This window comes from Parasteatoda tepidariorum, chromosome 9 (assembly GCF_982258835.1).
Source record: "Parasteatoda tepidariorum strain Cologne lab strain chromosome 9, Ptep-v5.0, whole genome shotgun sequence".
In the NCBI taxonomy this organism is placed as follows: domain Eukaryota; kingdom Metazoa; phylum Arthropoda; class Arachnida; order Araneae; family Theridiidae; genus Parasteatoda; species Parasteatoda tepidariorum.
This window is the reverse complement of record NC_141763.1, coordinates 15,830,024-15,842,524: the sequence shown is the minus strand read 5'-3', so window position 1 is coordinate 15,842,524 and position 12,501 is coordinate 15,830,024. Positions and strand designations below refer to the sequence as shown.

Genomic DNA, 12,501 nt, shown 5'->3' with positions numbered 1-12,501 from the left:
AAACAAAGGGACAAAATAAGGGAAATGGTGCAATCTGGAAAATATGGTCCCAATAGTTTAGTCAGGAAATAAGTTGAAGTTTAAGCATAGATAAGTTTTTTTTTTTGTGTGTGTGTGTGAATTTCATTTGCGAGTTATTAACTGATTTTGTTTAATTTTCATGCATAAAATAACTAGCATTCAACAAACATTTTAGGAATTACAATTCTAAGGAATTTTTTCTTGTAAACTCGTGCAATTTTAAAATTTAACAAAGTTAAGTACCAAAATGTTAAAAATTTTTGACTTTTTTTAAAAAAAATAATTAAATCAAAAATTTTTAAGTAGGGTTCATTTCATTAATTTTTCATGTCAGCTAATATTAATACAGAAAAAGCTGAATGCAACAAGTATGGTATGGTATATTATAGGAAGCTTCCTGTCACATTCAATTTTAAAATCACTGTCAATTGCTAATATCAAAAAAAGAGCAAAATGGAATACAGTTTTATGTACATTTTATGAGTATCAATATAAAAAAGTGAAAAACACCATTTTAGTTTGCTTCTCTCTGAAAAATTTGTCCCCATATGTTCATAAAGCAAACATATGTAGACGTCTGTTGATTATCTTCCTTCGTACTAAAGAAAATTCTGGCGCTAATTTCAAAATAATGAGGCTTATGTTGGCTATATATCTACTGTTCCCCCTTACTTTCCTTCTTCATAGTTTACGATTGAAATCAATATTCAGTGTTATGATTGATGTCTAAAGCTATTGCACTTATATATACCGTATACAGTAGAATTGTTGCATTTAAATCACTGATATTCAGATAAGTCAGAGATATCTTAGTGTCTCTCATGACATATGGCTGCTTGCGCAAAACTATAAAGCCACGTTTTAGGGGTGGCATATGTGATAATACTAATATAATACTCAACATAATATGTGGCTATGTAATAATACTCTGCAAAGTTGTGTGATGATTAAGTAAGAAAGAAACAGAAGCTGAAAACAAAAATGAAAAGCTAAATAAATATTTTAATTCAATATACATATTTACAAGTATTTCTGGCACTTACTTCATACATGTTTTTCTTTTATAAATACAACAAAGTTTTACAAAATTCATTGTTGCGTCAAGAAAATAAAGGCAATGTTAAAAGTGTAGAGCATTGTTTTCCATTCAAAATAATTGATTCACCAGTAGTAGACCATTTAATATTTTTGATCAGCAATTCATCTGGAAAAACAAAAATTGCTATGTTAAAGACAAATACACACACCACCCAGCCAACACACCACCACTATCTTTTGTGTAATTTTGACTCTGGTCAGACAATGCCTGAGCTGGCAGCCTTCTTTCCAAACTTCATTCACTTCAACACCTAGCTGCCAACGTGTATAGGAAAAAATCCAGTAGATTTTACGCACTAATATAAATTTCACGATATAATTATTGCATATTGTACTAAATATTTTACACATGTGGTATTGCTTTTATGATGTTTTGTTACTTTTATATATATGTGGTATTGCTTTTATGATGTTTTGTTACTTTTATCTTTGCTGCACTGCTCTGCACTGCTATAATTACTTTAAAGTTTTAGTTTCTCTTTCATAAGTTTTCACCTGCCTTTTTCTGCCCTTAAATAATTTAGCCAAAAATAAAATTAAAAAAAAAAAAAAAGGAAATAGCAAGTATAGCCCTACTTATTTTGTGATGGTGGTAACAGCCAATAAGAGTTGAGTATGCTTTGGGGGCTTGGTTAGAGGAGGTGAGAGAGAAAGGAAAGGACACACATGGTTTTGGAGAGCTGAGGTTAAGACACAAAAAAAATATGAGGATCCTCAACAGCTAAGTTATATTATAAGATTTTCTATCACCCCTTAATTATTTTTTTATTTATTTTATATTGTAGCAGTGCAGCTTCATAATGTATAATTTCATGTAAATTCATTTTTTATGTACCTATTATTAATTAGTGTGAATGCCTTCCTGGAACAAAATTTGTAACTCTAAATATCTTAAATGATCAACTTTAAATAAATAGTTTTAACACCTTGCAATTAGTGATCATTCTAATGATCTTGTTCTCTTACTTAAGAGTATATTATTTTTAATTGTTATTCATTTTTATTCTTATCTTAATGTGTGTGGTGATGAACTGAACATCACCACATATATTTTTGGTGCCGTGACCAGGATAGGCAGACACATTAATTAATATTTTGTTATGTGGTAGTATCTATAGATACTGTTATTTATATATTATTTATTAGCAAACATAAGCTATTAAATATGGCTGAAGGTTTGAAATCCCCATTTTTGTTGTCTTTGATCCCCACCTTAAATGATCAGAATTATAATGATTTTTTTGAATCCTTGGAAACCACAGCAAAATTAGCTGAATGGTCAAAGGAACAACTATTGATTATAACTAAATTAAAAATGGAGGGCGTTGTTAGAAAATTATATAATAATTCATTAGAAGGGAAAGATTTGGATTATGAAGCTCTAAAGAAAAGTATCAAAGATTATTTCACTCCAAAATCCTCTTTTGCCCAAACTTTTGCTGCATTTTCAACCGCTGAACAAAACACTGGTGAAAAATCTCGAGACTTTGCTATGCGTATTGAAGGCTTAGCCAAATCTTCGAATCTACCTCTCGAATTCCAAGAAAAAGTTAAATTGTCGCAATTTGTTAACGGTTTGAAACCAATGTTAAAAGCTCAGGTAATCCTTTTAGACCCTCAGACCTTCGAAGAAGCCATAAAGATAACTAGTCGAGTTGAAGCATCTTTACAAACCATTACTCCTAATGTAAATTCCTTAAACAATACCCAAATGCGAAACTCGGAAGAGGTACATGATGACTTGGTAAATGTAATAACGACTTTAACTAAAAATGTTCGAGATATGCAGATACAATTAGATAGGCTTACTGCTTCCCAAACTTCTGATAAGTCTCCACAATTTTGTAACTATTGTAAGATAATCGGACATGATGAAATTGATTGCAGAAAAAAGAAACGTGCAAGCTATAACAGGGATCGCTCAAATTTCTATAGGGGTCGTCGGAGCTATAATCCAGGTCAATCCAACTATAATGGGGGTCATCATGCTAATCCTCCAGGGTATTTTAACCAAGGTACTAATAATTTTCCTAGCCAGCCGCCACCTTTGTTATTTCGTCCTCCTACGCAATATACCCAACCACCCCATTCGCCATTTTATCCGCCTATGCAACATAACCCTGAAGCATTAAATGATCATTTTTATCAGGGAGCTCCTAAATCAAATGAGTTTCCCCCAAACTGCTAGAGGGGCGAATGAATGAAGGATCCATTTTTTCAGTAAAACCCCAAGTAGATCCAAATCAAAATCGTATATGAAGTTTAAGTCCAAACCCTTTGCCAATAATATCCATAAAACTTGATAATTTAACCTGTAGAGCCTTGATTGACACTGGAGCCACGGTTAATGTTGTATCGCCTAATGTGTTTCACATGTTAAACAATTTTAAAGTTAAAGAATATAACTCTAATCTAACTGCAGTCACTGGTATTGACATAGGGGCTTGCTCAAAAATAGACTCTGTAATCTCTCTTAATGAAGAGTCATTTTTAACTGAATTTATAGTCTCCAATAAAACTTTATCATCAGATTTTGATATTATTTTAGGATTTGAATTCTTAAGGAAACATAAATTCATAATTGATTGCTCAAATTGTCTGTTATTTAATAACATGATTGCTATAAAATGGTTGAATTCCATTGACAAAAATGATTACATAATTGTAAATAAGGCCAAGTGTACAGAGCCAAGCAACAGTTTAAATAATGTAAATGATTCTAAATTATGTAACAAACACAGTTTTGGTGTCTTGAGTAAGAAACATAAATTACCGCCACACTCAATAAATAATGTTTATGTAAGAATTTCTGGTTCAAATAAATTTTCAAAAGGTGACTTTATATATATTCAACCTAATACTAACATTAAAGAAGCTAATTATTTTGTTGCTCATGCTGTAACTGAGGTTTTGGAAAATTCCACATGCTTGATTCAAATTTTTAACCCTAATGATAGTACCCTTGCGTTAAACAAAAATGCTAAAATAAGCACAATCAAAGATATCACAGTCGAAGAAATTAAACATAGTGAGAAATCAATGATAAACACAATTACTGAAAATGACTGCGATTTTTTGAAACTGTTTAATCTGAACCACTTAAATGAAAATCAAAGAAAGATGATTTCCGATCTTTTGCTAGAATTCAAGAATGTTTTTGCAAATGATGTAAGTGAATTAGGTTCTTGCTCACTGGTTCAGCACCGCATTAAGTTGACCGATGATATTCCCGTTCGTCAGAAACCTTACCGCGTGCCTTATCATTTAAAAGCGGAAATGAAGAGTCAGCTTAACAAACTGTTAGATGCGGGAATTATTCAGCCGTCAACGTCTAGCTATGCTGCTCCCGTGCTTCTAGTTAAAAAGGCGGATGGTTCATATCGGTTGGTAGCTGACTTAAGAAAACTAAATGCAAAAACTTTACCTGATAATTTTCCTATACCAAATCTAAATGAAATGATAGATTTACTTTCGGGTTCAAAGTTTTTCTCTAGTTTAGATTTAACGTCGGGTTTTCACCAGATGCACATGCATCCCAATGATGCTCATTTAACCGGAATCGCCACTGAACTTGGAAATTTTGAATATGTGCGCATGGCTTTTGGCTTAAAAAATGCCAGTTCTAGCTTTCAACGACTAATGTCCATTGTATTGGCCGGTTTGTCAGACTTATCTATTGGCTGTTATATTGATGATGTCATCATAGCAAGTCGGACATTTGACGAGCACATGGAAAAGCTGCGTATTGTGTTTGAACGTCTCAATCAGGCAAACCTAAAGTTAAAACCAAAAAAATGCTCTTTGCTAAAAGATGAAGTAACTTATCTTGGCCACCGTGTTATAGAAGGAAAAGTAATGCCAGATCCTAAAAACATTCAGACTATTCAAAGGGCTCTTCCTCCTAAGAGTAAACGTGAGGTGCGAGCATTTATTGGTTTGACAGGCTTTTATCGTAGGTTCATACCAAATTACTCGAAATTAGCTCTTCCCCTTACTAATATTACCAAAGAAAAGGTTCCTTTTGTTTGGACTGAACTTGAGCAAAACGCTTTTGAAAAATTGCGAAACCATTTAATATCTCAACCGTGCCTGGCTTTACCAGATTTCCATAAACAGTTTGCTCTCTGTACTGATGCGAGTAAACATTCGTTGGGTGCTGTATTAGTTCAGGAAGATGAGACTGGTTTTCAGCATCCTATCAGTTTTGCCTCTAGGAAATTAAAGGATAGTGAAATAAATTATTCTGTTTTTGAAAAGGAAGCATTGGCAATTATTTTTGGTGTTCAACACTTCAAACAATATTTAATCGGAAAAGAATTCACCATTTATTGCGATCAAAAGAGCTTATCTTACGTACTAAATCTAAAAGATCATAATTCAAGGATTGCACGTTGGATAATGACCTTGCAATCTTATTCATACAAAGTAATACATAAGGCAGGAAAATTGAATCTTATGGCAGACTACCTATCGCGGTTAAAAACAAATGATACCATAAATTGTGTGCAGTCCCAAGAAAGCAATTTAAAAGTCTTTCAGTTAGTTAACCTATCACAAAAGCAATTAATAGATGAACAGAAAAATGATCCTCATTGCCAGAAAATTGTGAGAAAATTAAGTGTTCATGTAAAATTTTCCCCGTCTTCTCCAAATTTTTTTCTAAAGAATGGTGTCTTACTGTGCTCTAGGGTTAATTCCTTAAATCCTAAACTAGTTGTTCCCAAAACTTTAATTCAACTTGTATTAGTACAATGTCATGATAATAACAGTGTTGCCCACCCAGGTTTATCGAGAACCCTTCATAGAGTCAAAGAAAATTTTTTTTGGTATAATATGTACAAAAATGTTAAAAATTATGTTGCTTCTTGTCCCTCGTGTATTGAACGTAAAGGATTTAAAGCCTCAAACAAGGCACCTTTACAAAAGATTCCAACTGCCAGTAGACCCTTTCAAAAATGTAGCATTGATGCAGTTGGACCCCTAGTGACTTCAAAAAATGGAAATAAATGGTTACTTGTTATAACAGACTATTTTTCACGGTATCCTGAGGCATATCCTGTACCTAACATCCAAAGCTCTACTGTTGCTCAAGTTTTGATTGATTTCATTTCACGTCATGGACTCATGGAAACTTTTTACTCAGACCGAGGAACGAATTTCATTTCCGAAGCAATGCAACAAGTATATGATACACTTGGCATTCAAAAGCAGCATACTGTAAGTTATAATCCGCAAGGAAACGGTGTAGTAGAAAGATTAAACAAAACACTCATTGATTCCCTCAGCCATCTTGTTAGTATAAACCAAACAGATTGGTGTGAACGTGTTCCCTTGGCTCTAATGGCTTTTCGCACAGCATTCCATCGTACAATAAAGCAAACCCCAGCATACATAATATATGGTCGTGATCTGGTGATGCCATATGACTTAATATTTTCGTCAAAGTTTAGGACATACAATGATAATCCTACCTATGTTCAAGAATTGATTCCTAGATTGCAACAGGCATTTGCCATTGTAAAAGAAAATTTAGAGAAAGCTGCTGATAACCAGGTTGCTTCTACTGCCACAACTAGACATATCAAAGATATAAAATTAGGGGATTTGGTTTATCTTCATACACCTAAAATTAAAGTTCACACCTCGAAAAAACTCTCAAAATTAAACCATGGTCCTTATAGGGTGACAAAGAGATGTTCCCCTGTCCTGTTTGAATTAACTTTAGTAGCTAACCCATTAAAGACTACCACATCTCATGTCAATCGTATAATAAAAATTCCAGAGAGAGAAATATTTCCATCGTCTTCCATATTTGAGGAAGAAAATTCGGTAATTAGTGATAACCTTAAAGGGTGTGAGGTTAGACACCCTGCTGTGGATAAAAAATTATATCCTGCCTTAATGAAGCCCATTAATGAGAAAGAATTACTAAGTTTTGGTTATTTTGTATCACAACCCTGTAGGGCTCAATTAAATCGTGATGTACAAACAGATGTTCAAAGTGAAGAAAGTAATTCTTCATATGATTTCTTTCGTGATACATCTATTTCACCCGTTTCATTTTTAAATGATTCTTTATCAGAATCTGATTCGTCAGATGTGGTAGAACCGAGATATAATCTCAGACCTAGAGATCCTCAGGGATTTGTAAAAAAATAAAAGGGTGTAACTACTTTGTAATAATGTGTATTTAATGTGCTATTTTATACTATGTTTTTGTCATTGTATATATATATTATAATTCTTTATGTTGTGTATGTGTAAAGTGCTTATCATGGTAATCAAGAAAGCTTCGTGACTAAATCTCTTCATGTTACTGAACTAAAAGCAATTTAATGTGAACTTTAAGGACGTTTAAGTGGAACTCTTTCAGAATTAGTCTGGTTGGGAGTCTGAGTGGATCAGTCCTATGGAAGTGACTGCTGAGTTGTTGCCTGTGAGTGGATCTGTCTCAAAGAGAAAGTGTTTGCTGAATCCTCGCCAGAAAATCATGCCGGCCACTCTAACTTCTGAACTCTTCAATGGCGTGTGAAAGATAGGTACTCCTGAGGCATCATAAGGCCACAAATATCTCTTGATTGTTTCGCTTTTCATTGGTAAATGCTCAGCTGCGTGGTAGCCATTGTCTTAAAAAAAAATAATATTTCATGATACCTATATGCATCATTGATCCCTGCTGCAACCTCATCCATAAAACACAACACCTTCTTGTTAATTTACTGAATTGAACTTTCAAACAGACACACTGCTCATCCTGATCACTCAGTTCTCCCACCTCACTTCTCTTCAACATCAGACTCCATAGTTTGTGTTGCAACGGTAACCATCCTTATGCAAGAATAACTAATCAGTGACTTCTTCCAAAAGATCCTACTAGTCAGTGACCTTTTTCAAGAAAAAAAATTTAATTTATTAAATTTTTTTTTCCCCAGGGGGAAAGATATATGTGGTATTGCTTTTATGATGTTTTGTTACTTTTATATATATGTGGTATTGCTTTTATGATGTTTTGTTACTTTTATCTTTGCTGCACTGCTCTGCACTGCTATAATTACTTTAAAGTTTTAGTTTCTCTTTCATAAGTTTTCACCTGCCTTTTTCTGCCCTTAAATAATTTAGCCAAAAATAAAATTAAAAAAAAAAAAAAAAAGAAATAGCAAGTATAGCCCTACTTATTTTGTGATGGTGGTAACAGCCAATAAGAGTTGAGTATGCTTTGGGGGCTTGGTTAGAGGAGGTGAGAGAGAAAGGAAAGGACACACATGGTTTTGGAGAGCTGAGGTTAAGACACAAAAAAAATATGAGGATCCTCAACAGCTAAGTTATATTATAAGATTTTCTATCACCCCTTAATTATTTTTTTATTTATTTTATATTGTAGCAGTGCAGCTTCATAATGTATAATTTCATGTAAATTCATTTTTTATGTACCTATTATTAATTAGTGTGAATGCCTTCCTGGAACAAAATTTGTAACTCTAAATATCTTAAATGATCAACTTTAAATAAATAGTTTTAACACCTTGCAATTAGTGATCATTCTAATGATCTTGTTCTCTTACTTAAGAGTATATTATTTTTAATTGTTATTCATTTTTATTCTTATCTTAATGTGTGTGGTGATGAACTGAACATCACCACACACATAGGGAATTTTTATAGTCATCAAAATAGAAAAACTGCAATATTTTCCAATTATGATTGACATTAAACATACTTGAAATGTTATGTATTATGTCTACTAATAATTTTGAATATTAATAGGCATTTAATTCATCAAAGATAGTTAAAAAGATTTTTTAATTAACTTAAAAAGAGAGTTCTGAATAAAAATAAACTGAACATTTTAGAACAAAAAAAGTTTTGAACTGATTTCTATAAATGAGGTTTGCTTCATTATGTATTAGTAATACTTATTTAAATATTCAAGCAAGTAATAATATGTATGAAAAATCTATTTCAATAGGGATTTTTTCATGCAACTTACTCTATTTTATGGAATCTTCTAAAATGTACAAAAACCAGGAGAAACTGGCAAAATCCAGTAGTCTACTGAAAACTCCAGCAGGATTGGTAGTTATGCCAAGTCAACAGATTTAATGTGCACTTTGATGCACATATACGCTGATTAAGTCTATTTCGAGGATTGAACTCACAACCCCCCCCCCTTTTCTACCAGCAGTGTTAGTGACACCTTAACCAACTGCCCTACAGGAGCTAAAGACCAATACATCTTTAATTGATCACTTGGATATAGAGTTTAAAGGTTAGTTAGAGTTTAAATACAATAGTACATAAGGAAATGAACTAATTTCCCCCCCCCCTGAGTTTTAAAACATCATAAAAACTTAAAAAGGGTATTTTTATTTTGGAAATACAATTAACATGAATTCAGTTCAATGAGGGATTTGTTTCATAATGAAGCTTTTGCATGCATTCTTTAAATAGTTATGTAGATAAAAGGAAATACACACTTTATTGTTTTAAGCTGATAAATAAAAAAATGCACCAATATTATAAATGACAGAAAAATAAAATTCAAAATACTATTATTTATTGTAAATTAATTTAATAAAAACATAACAATTAGCAAATATAAAAAAGTTACTATGTAAGATAGTTTTTAAAAAACACATGATTCATAAAGCAAAAAAAATTTCTACTAATTAAGATTATTGAAAACCAAAATTTGTTTATACAAAAAGCTAAATTTTACATTAATTAAACAATAAAATAATTATTTTTTACTTTCTGCTACAAGTTAGTCAATTATATTTCCATATCTTTACTTCTAATAATGGAATATTTTAGTACTAAATGTCAAACTTTATGTTTGGAAGGTTTGACCTGAAAGGTGCTAACTAAATAATTTTAAATATTGATTAGATTTGAAAATCAGCCTAAAAAATTTCATTTTTATAAAAAGCAAACCTTTTTTTCTAATGGATTTGAATTCCAAACTCTCAAAATTTAATCTGGTAGATGCAATCTAGAAAATATTGTCGAATTAATTTCTAGATTGGAAGCAAAGTTTGGATTGCACAATCTTATATTTATTTTTTGCACATTTTGTTTAAAACTCATTTACCGTAAAGGATTTCAAGTAAAATATTATTATCTAGCATTTTCCATTGTTTAATTTTGTAATTATCAATTTACATATCTTGTCACATCACACATTTGCCCAAATTTAAATGTCAAAAACCAAAATTTGAATGAAGTGGGTTGAAAAATTTTTGAGAAATGAAATTTTAAATTACTTTTTTTTAAATTTTATATATATTATTATTTACTTGATTAATTTCTTTCAAATTTTTTAATTATTATGTAATTTATTATTATTATTAATTATAACTTAATTCTCAGATTTTAATTAATTGCCAAAAAAATTTTTAATCGTAAGGTACACAAATTTTTACATCATTTTAAACTATGGTAGTTTAAAAGACAAAACACAAATTTCAAACAAAATCAATAAAATAATTTTTGACTAATAAAATTTCAACAAATACCAAATTTTTCAATTTTCATTTACTTAAAAGCTATTTTGTCAAGCCTGTTTAAATTTTATACATGTTAAAAGACAAGAATAGAAGCAAAATTCTAACATATTAATCAAAAAGTCCAAAAAAATTTTAAAAAGTCACATTTTAAAAAAAAAATTTCCTTAAGAATTGTTTACCAATTCTGTTCAAATTTTGCATTTTATTATAATTAAAACAACATAATTTTAAATGATTTATTTTATTTTTCAATCTATAACTGAAAAAATGAAGACAGACAAGACTGTAATAATAGTAGAAGATAAAAAATATAGATTTTTTTTATTTTTTATTTACTGATCTAATTTGTCTATATTATTTCACTCATCAATTCCATTTAATGTTATTTATAAAAATGGATAAAATTATTTTGTGTCAAAATTTTAATATTCTTTGGAAACAAATAATCTTTGTATAAATAAAATCTACCAACCAACAAAAGGTGAGATCATTCGAAGGCAGCACGTTGGAGTCCACAAATCCAAATGGCTACAACCAGAAAAGAAAGCCAAAATCGGTTTTCTTGGATGCCAAGTCACACCTAAAACAATAATGGAGTATAAACTGATTTACTTACTTACAATCTTAATATACAACAAAAGGAGAATTTTGTAACCAGTTCATAGTTACCACAAAACATTTTTTTATTTAATAATAATTATTTAATAATATTTATTTAATAATTATATTTCAAATAACTCTGTAAAAAAAGTAGACCAGAACAGGTTAAAATATTAACAAATAATATTTGATTCACCACTTTTCAAAAGCTAAGTAACAGTTTTATTAGATCTGGTTTGATCTATTTGCCTAAATCATACTAATCAGATGCTTTATATATATATGAATTTTCCTATTAATAAACAATTTTCAGTAAAAAACAAAATTTGATACAGCACTAAAAAGTATTTTTTATTGAAATTAAAGCTTCGTATTTGGAAGGTTTGTTTTTTCTGATGAAAGAATAACATTTGGAAAATTTTTAATGTGTTTATTTGATTGCATTATCAAAAAGGAACCACTAAAAGACTCACTCAGTATACAAACATGTAAAAAAATTTTAGAAATTACCTTTTATTTTTTCATTTTGAATAAGTATATCAGAGAGTGAAAATAATTTCATATTGAAGATGAAAATGACATTGGGAGCTGAACCTAAAAGTGAGAGAATCATAAAAATTTATTATTACAAATATTTGTTTCAATTTGTAATAGGATTTTAGACATTCTTAAAAATAGATTCAATAGATAATATTAACATTATGAATATTTTAAGCTGAATTAAGAAATGTAGGTATAATGGCATTCAAAGCATAAAATATAAATTTATTTTTGTTTGTAAACTTTGAGCGTGTGTGAGTATATATATATAAATAAATACAAGAAAACATGAAGAAAGTTGAGAAAAACAATAAGTTTCATTTATTGCGCTTAAGCTGCAAGTAAACAGAACTCATTAGTTAAGTTCAAAATGAAGATAAAACAAAGAAAAATTATAGACATATGGAAAAAAAAGAGGGGGAATAATAAGTAAAATAATAACAAACAACAGTTAAAAAAAAAAAGAAAAAAAAGGATGAAATTTCATTAATTTTGCTTTGGCTTTTTATTATATTTTGCCTTGGCTTTATTAATACAATATCAGAAAGCACTCTGTCTTGCGGATATAATCGTGTGGGCTGATGAAAAGATTATATTTTTTTTTCCGGTTTTTTAAATAAAATTTCATCCTTTTTTTTCTGAATTAATATTAAAATGAATAAATATTATGTGTGAATCTCCTTAGACTATATGTAGAATATGAATATGTTATATATATAGCCTGAATATGTATATATAG

General features: G+C 30.2%; 1 protein-coding gene across 4 annotated transcripts in view; it reads right to left on the bottom strand.

Moving 5' to 3' along the window:
• Window positions 1-1,003: 1,003 nt before the first annotated feature.
• The window catches only part of LOC107448856 (WD repeat-containing protein WRAP73), a 37,020-nt gene continuing 25,522 nt past the window's right edge, over window positions 1,004-12,501 (bottom strand). For 3 of the 4 annotated variants that reach the window (XM_087150941.1, XM_087150942.1, XM_087150943.1), the window contains 3 exons: window positions 11,733-11,816; window positions 11,095-11,202; window positions 1,004-1,225 (listed from right to left, as the gene is read on the bottom strand). In XM_087150941.1, coding sequence (XP_087007067.1) covers window positions 1,122-1,225; window positions 11,095-11,202; window positions 11,733-11,816 — 296 coding nt within the window. In that variant the 3' untranslated portion in view covers window positions 1,004-1,121. Of the gene's footprint in view, window positions 1,226-11,094; window positions 11,203-11,732; window positions 11,817-12,501 lie in introns of those variants that run through there. The other variant, XM_087150944.1, reaches the window with a different exon arrangement.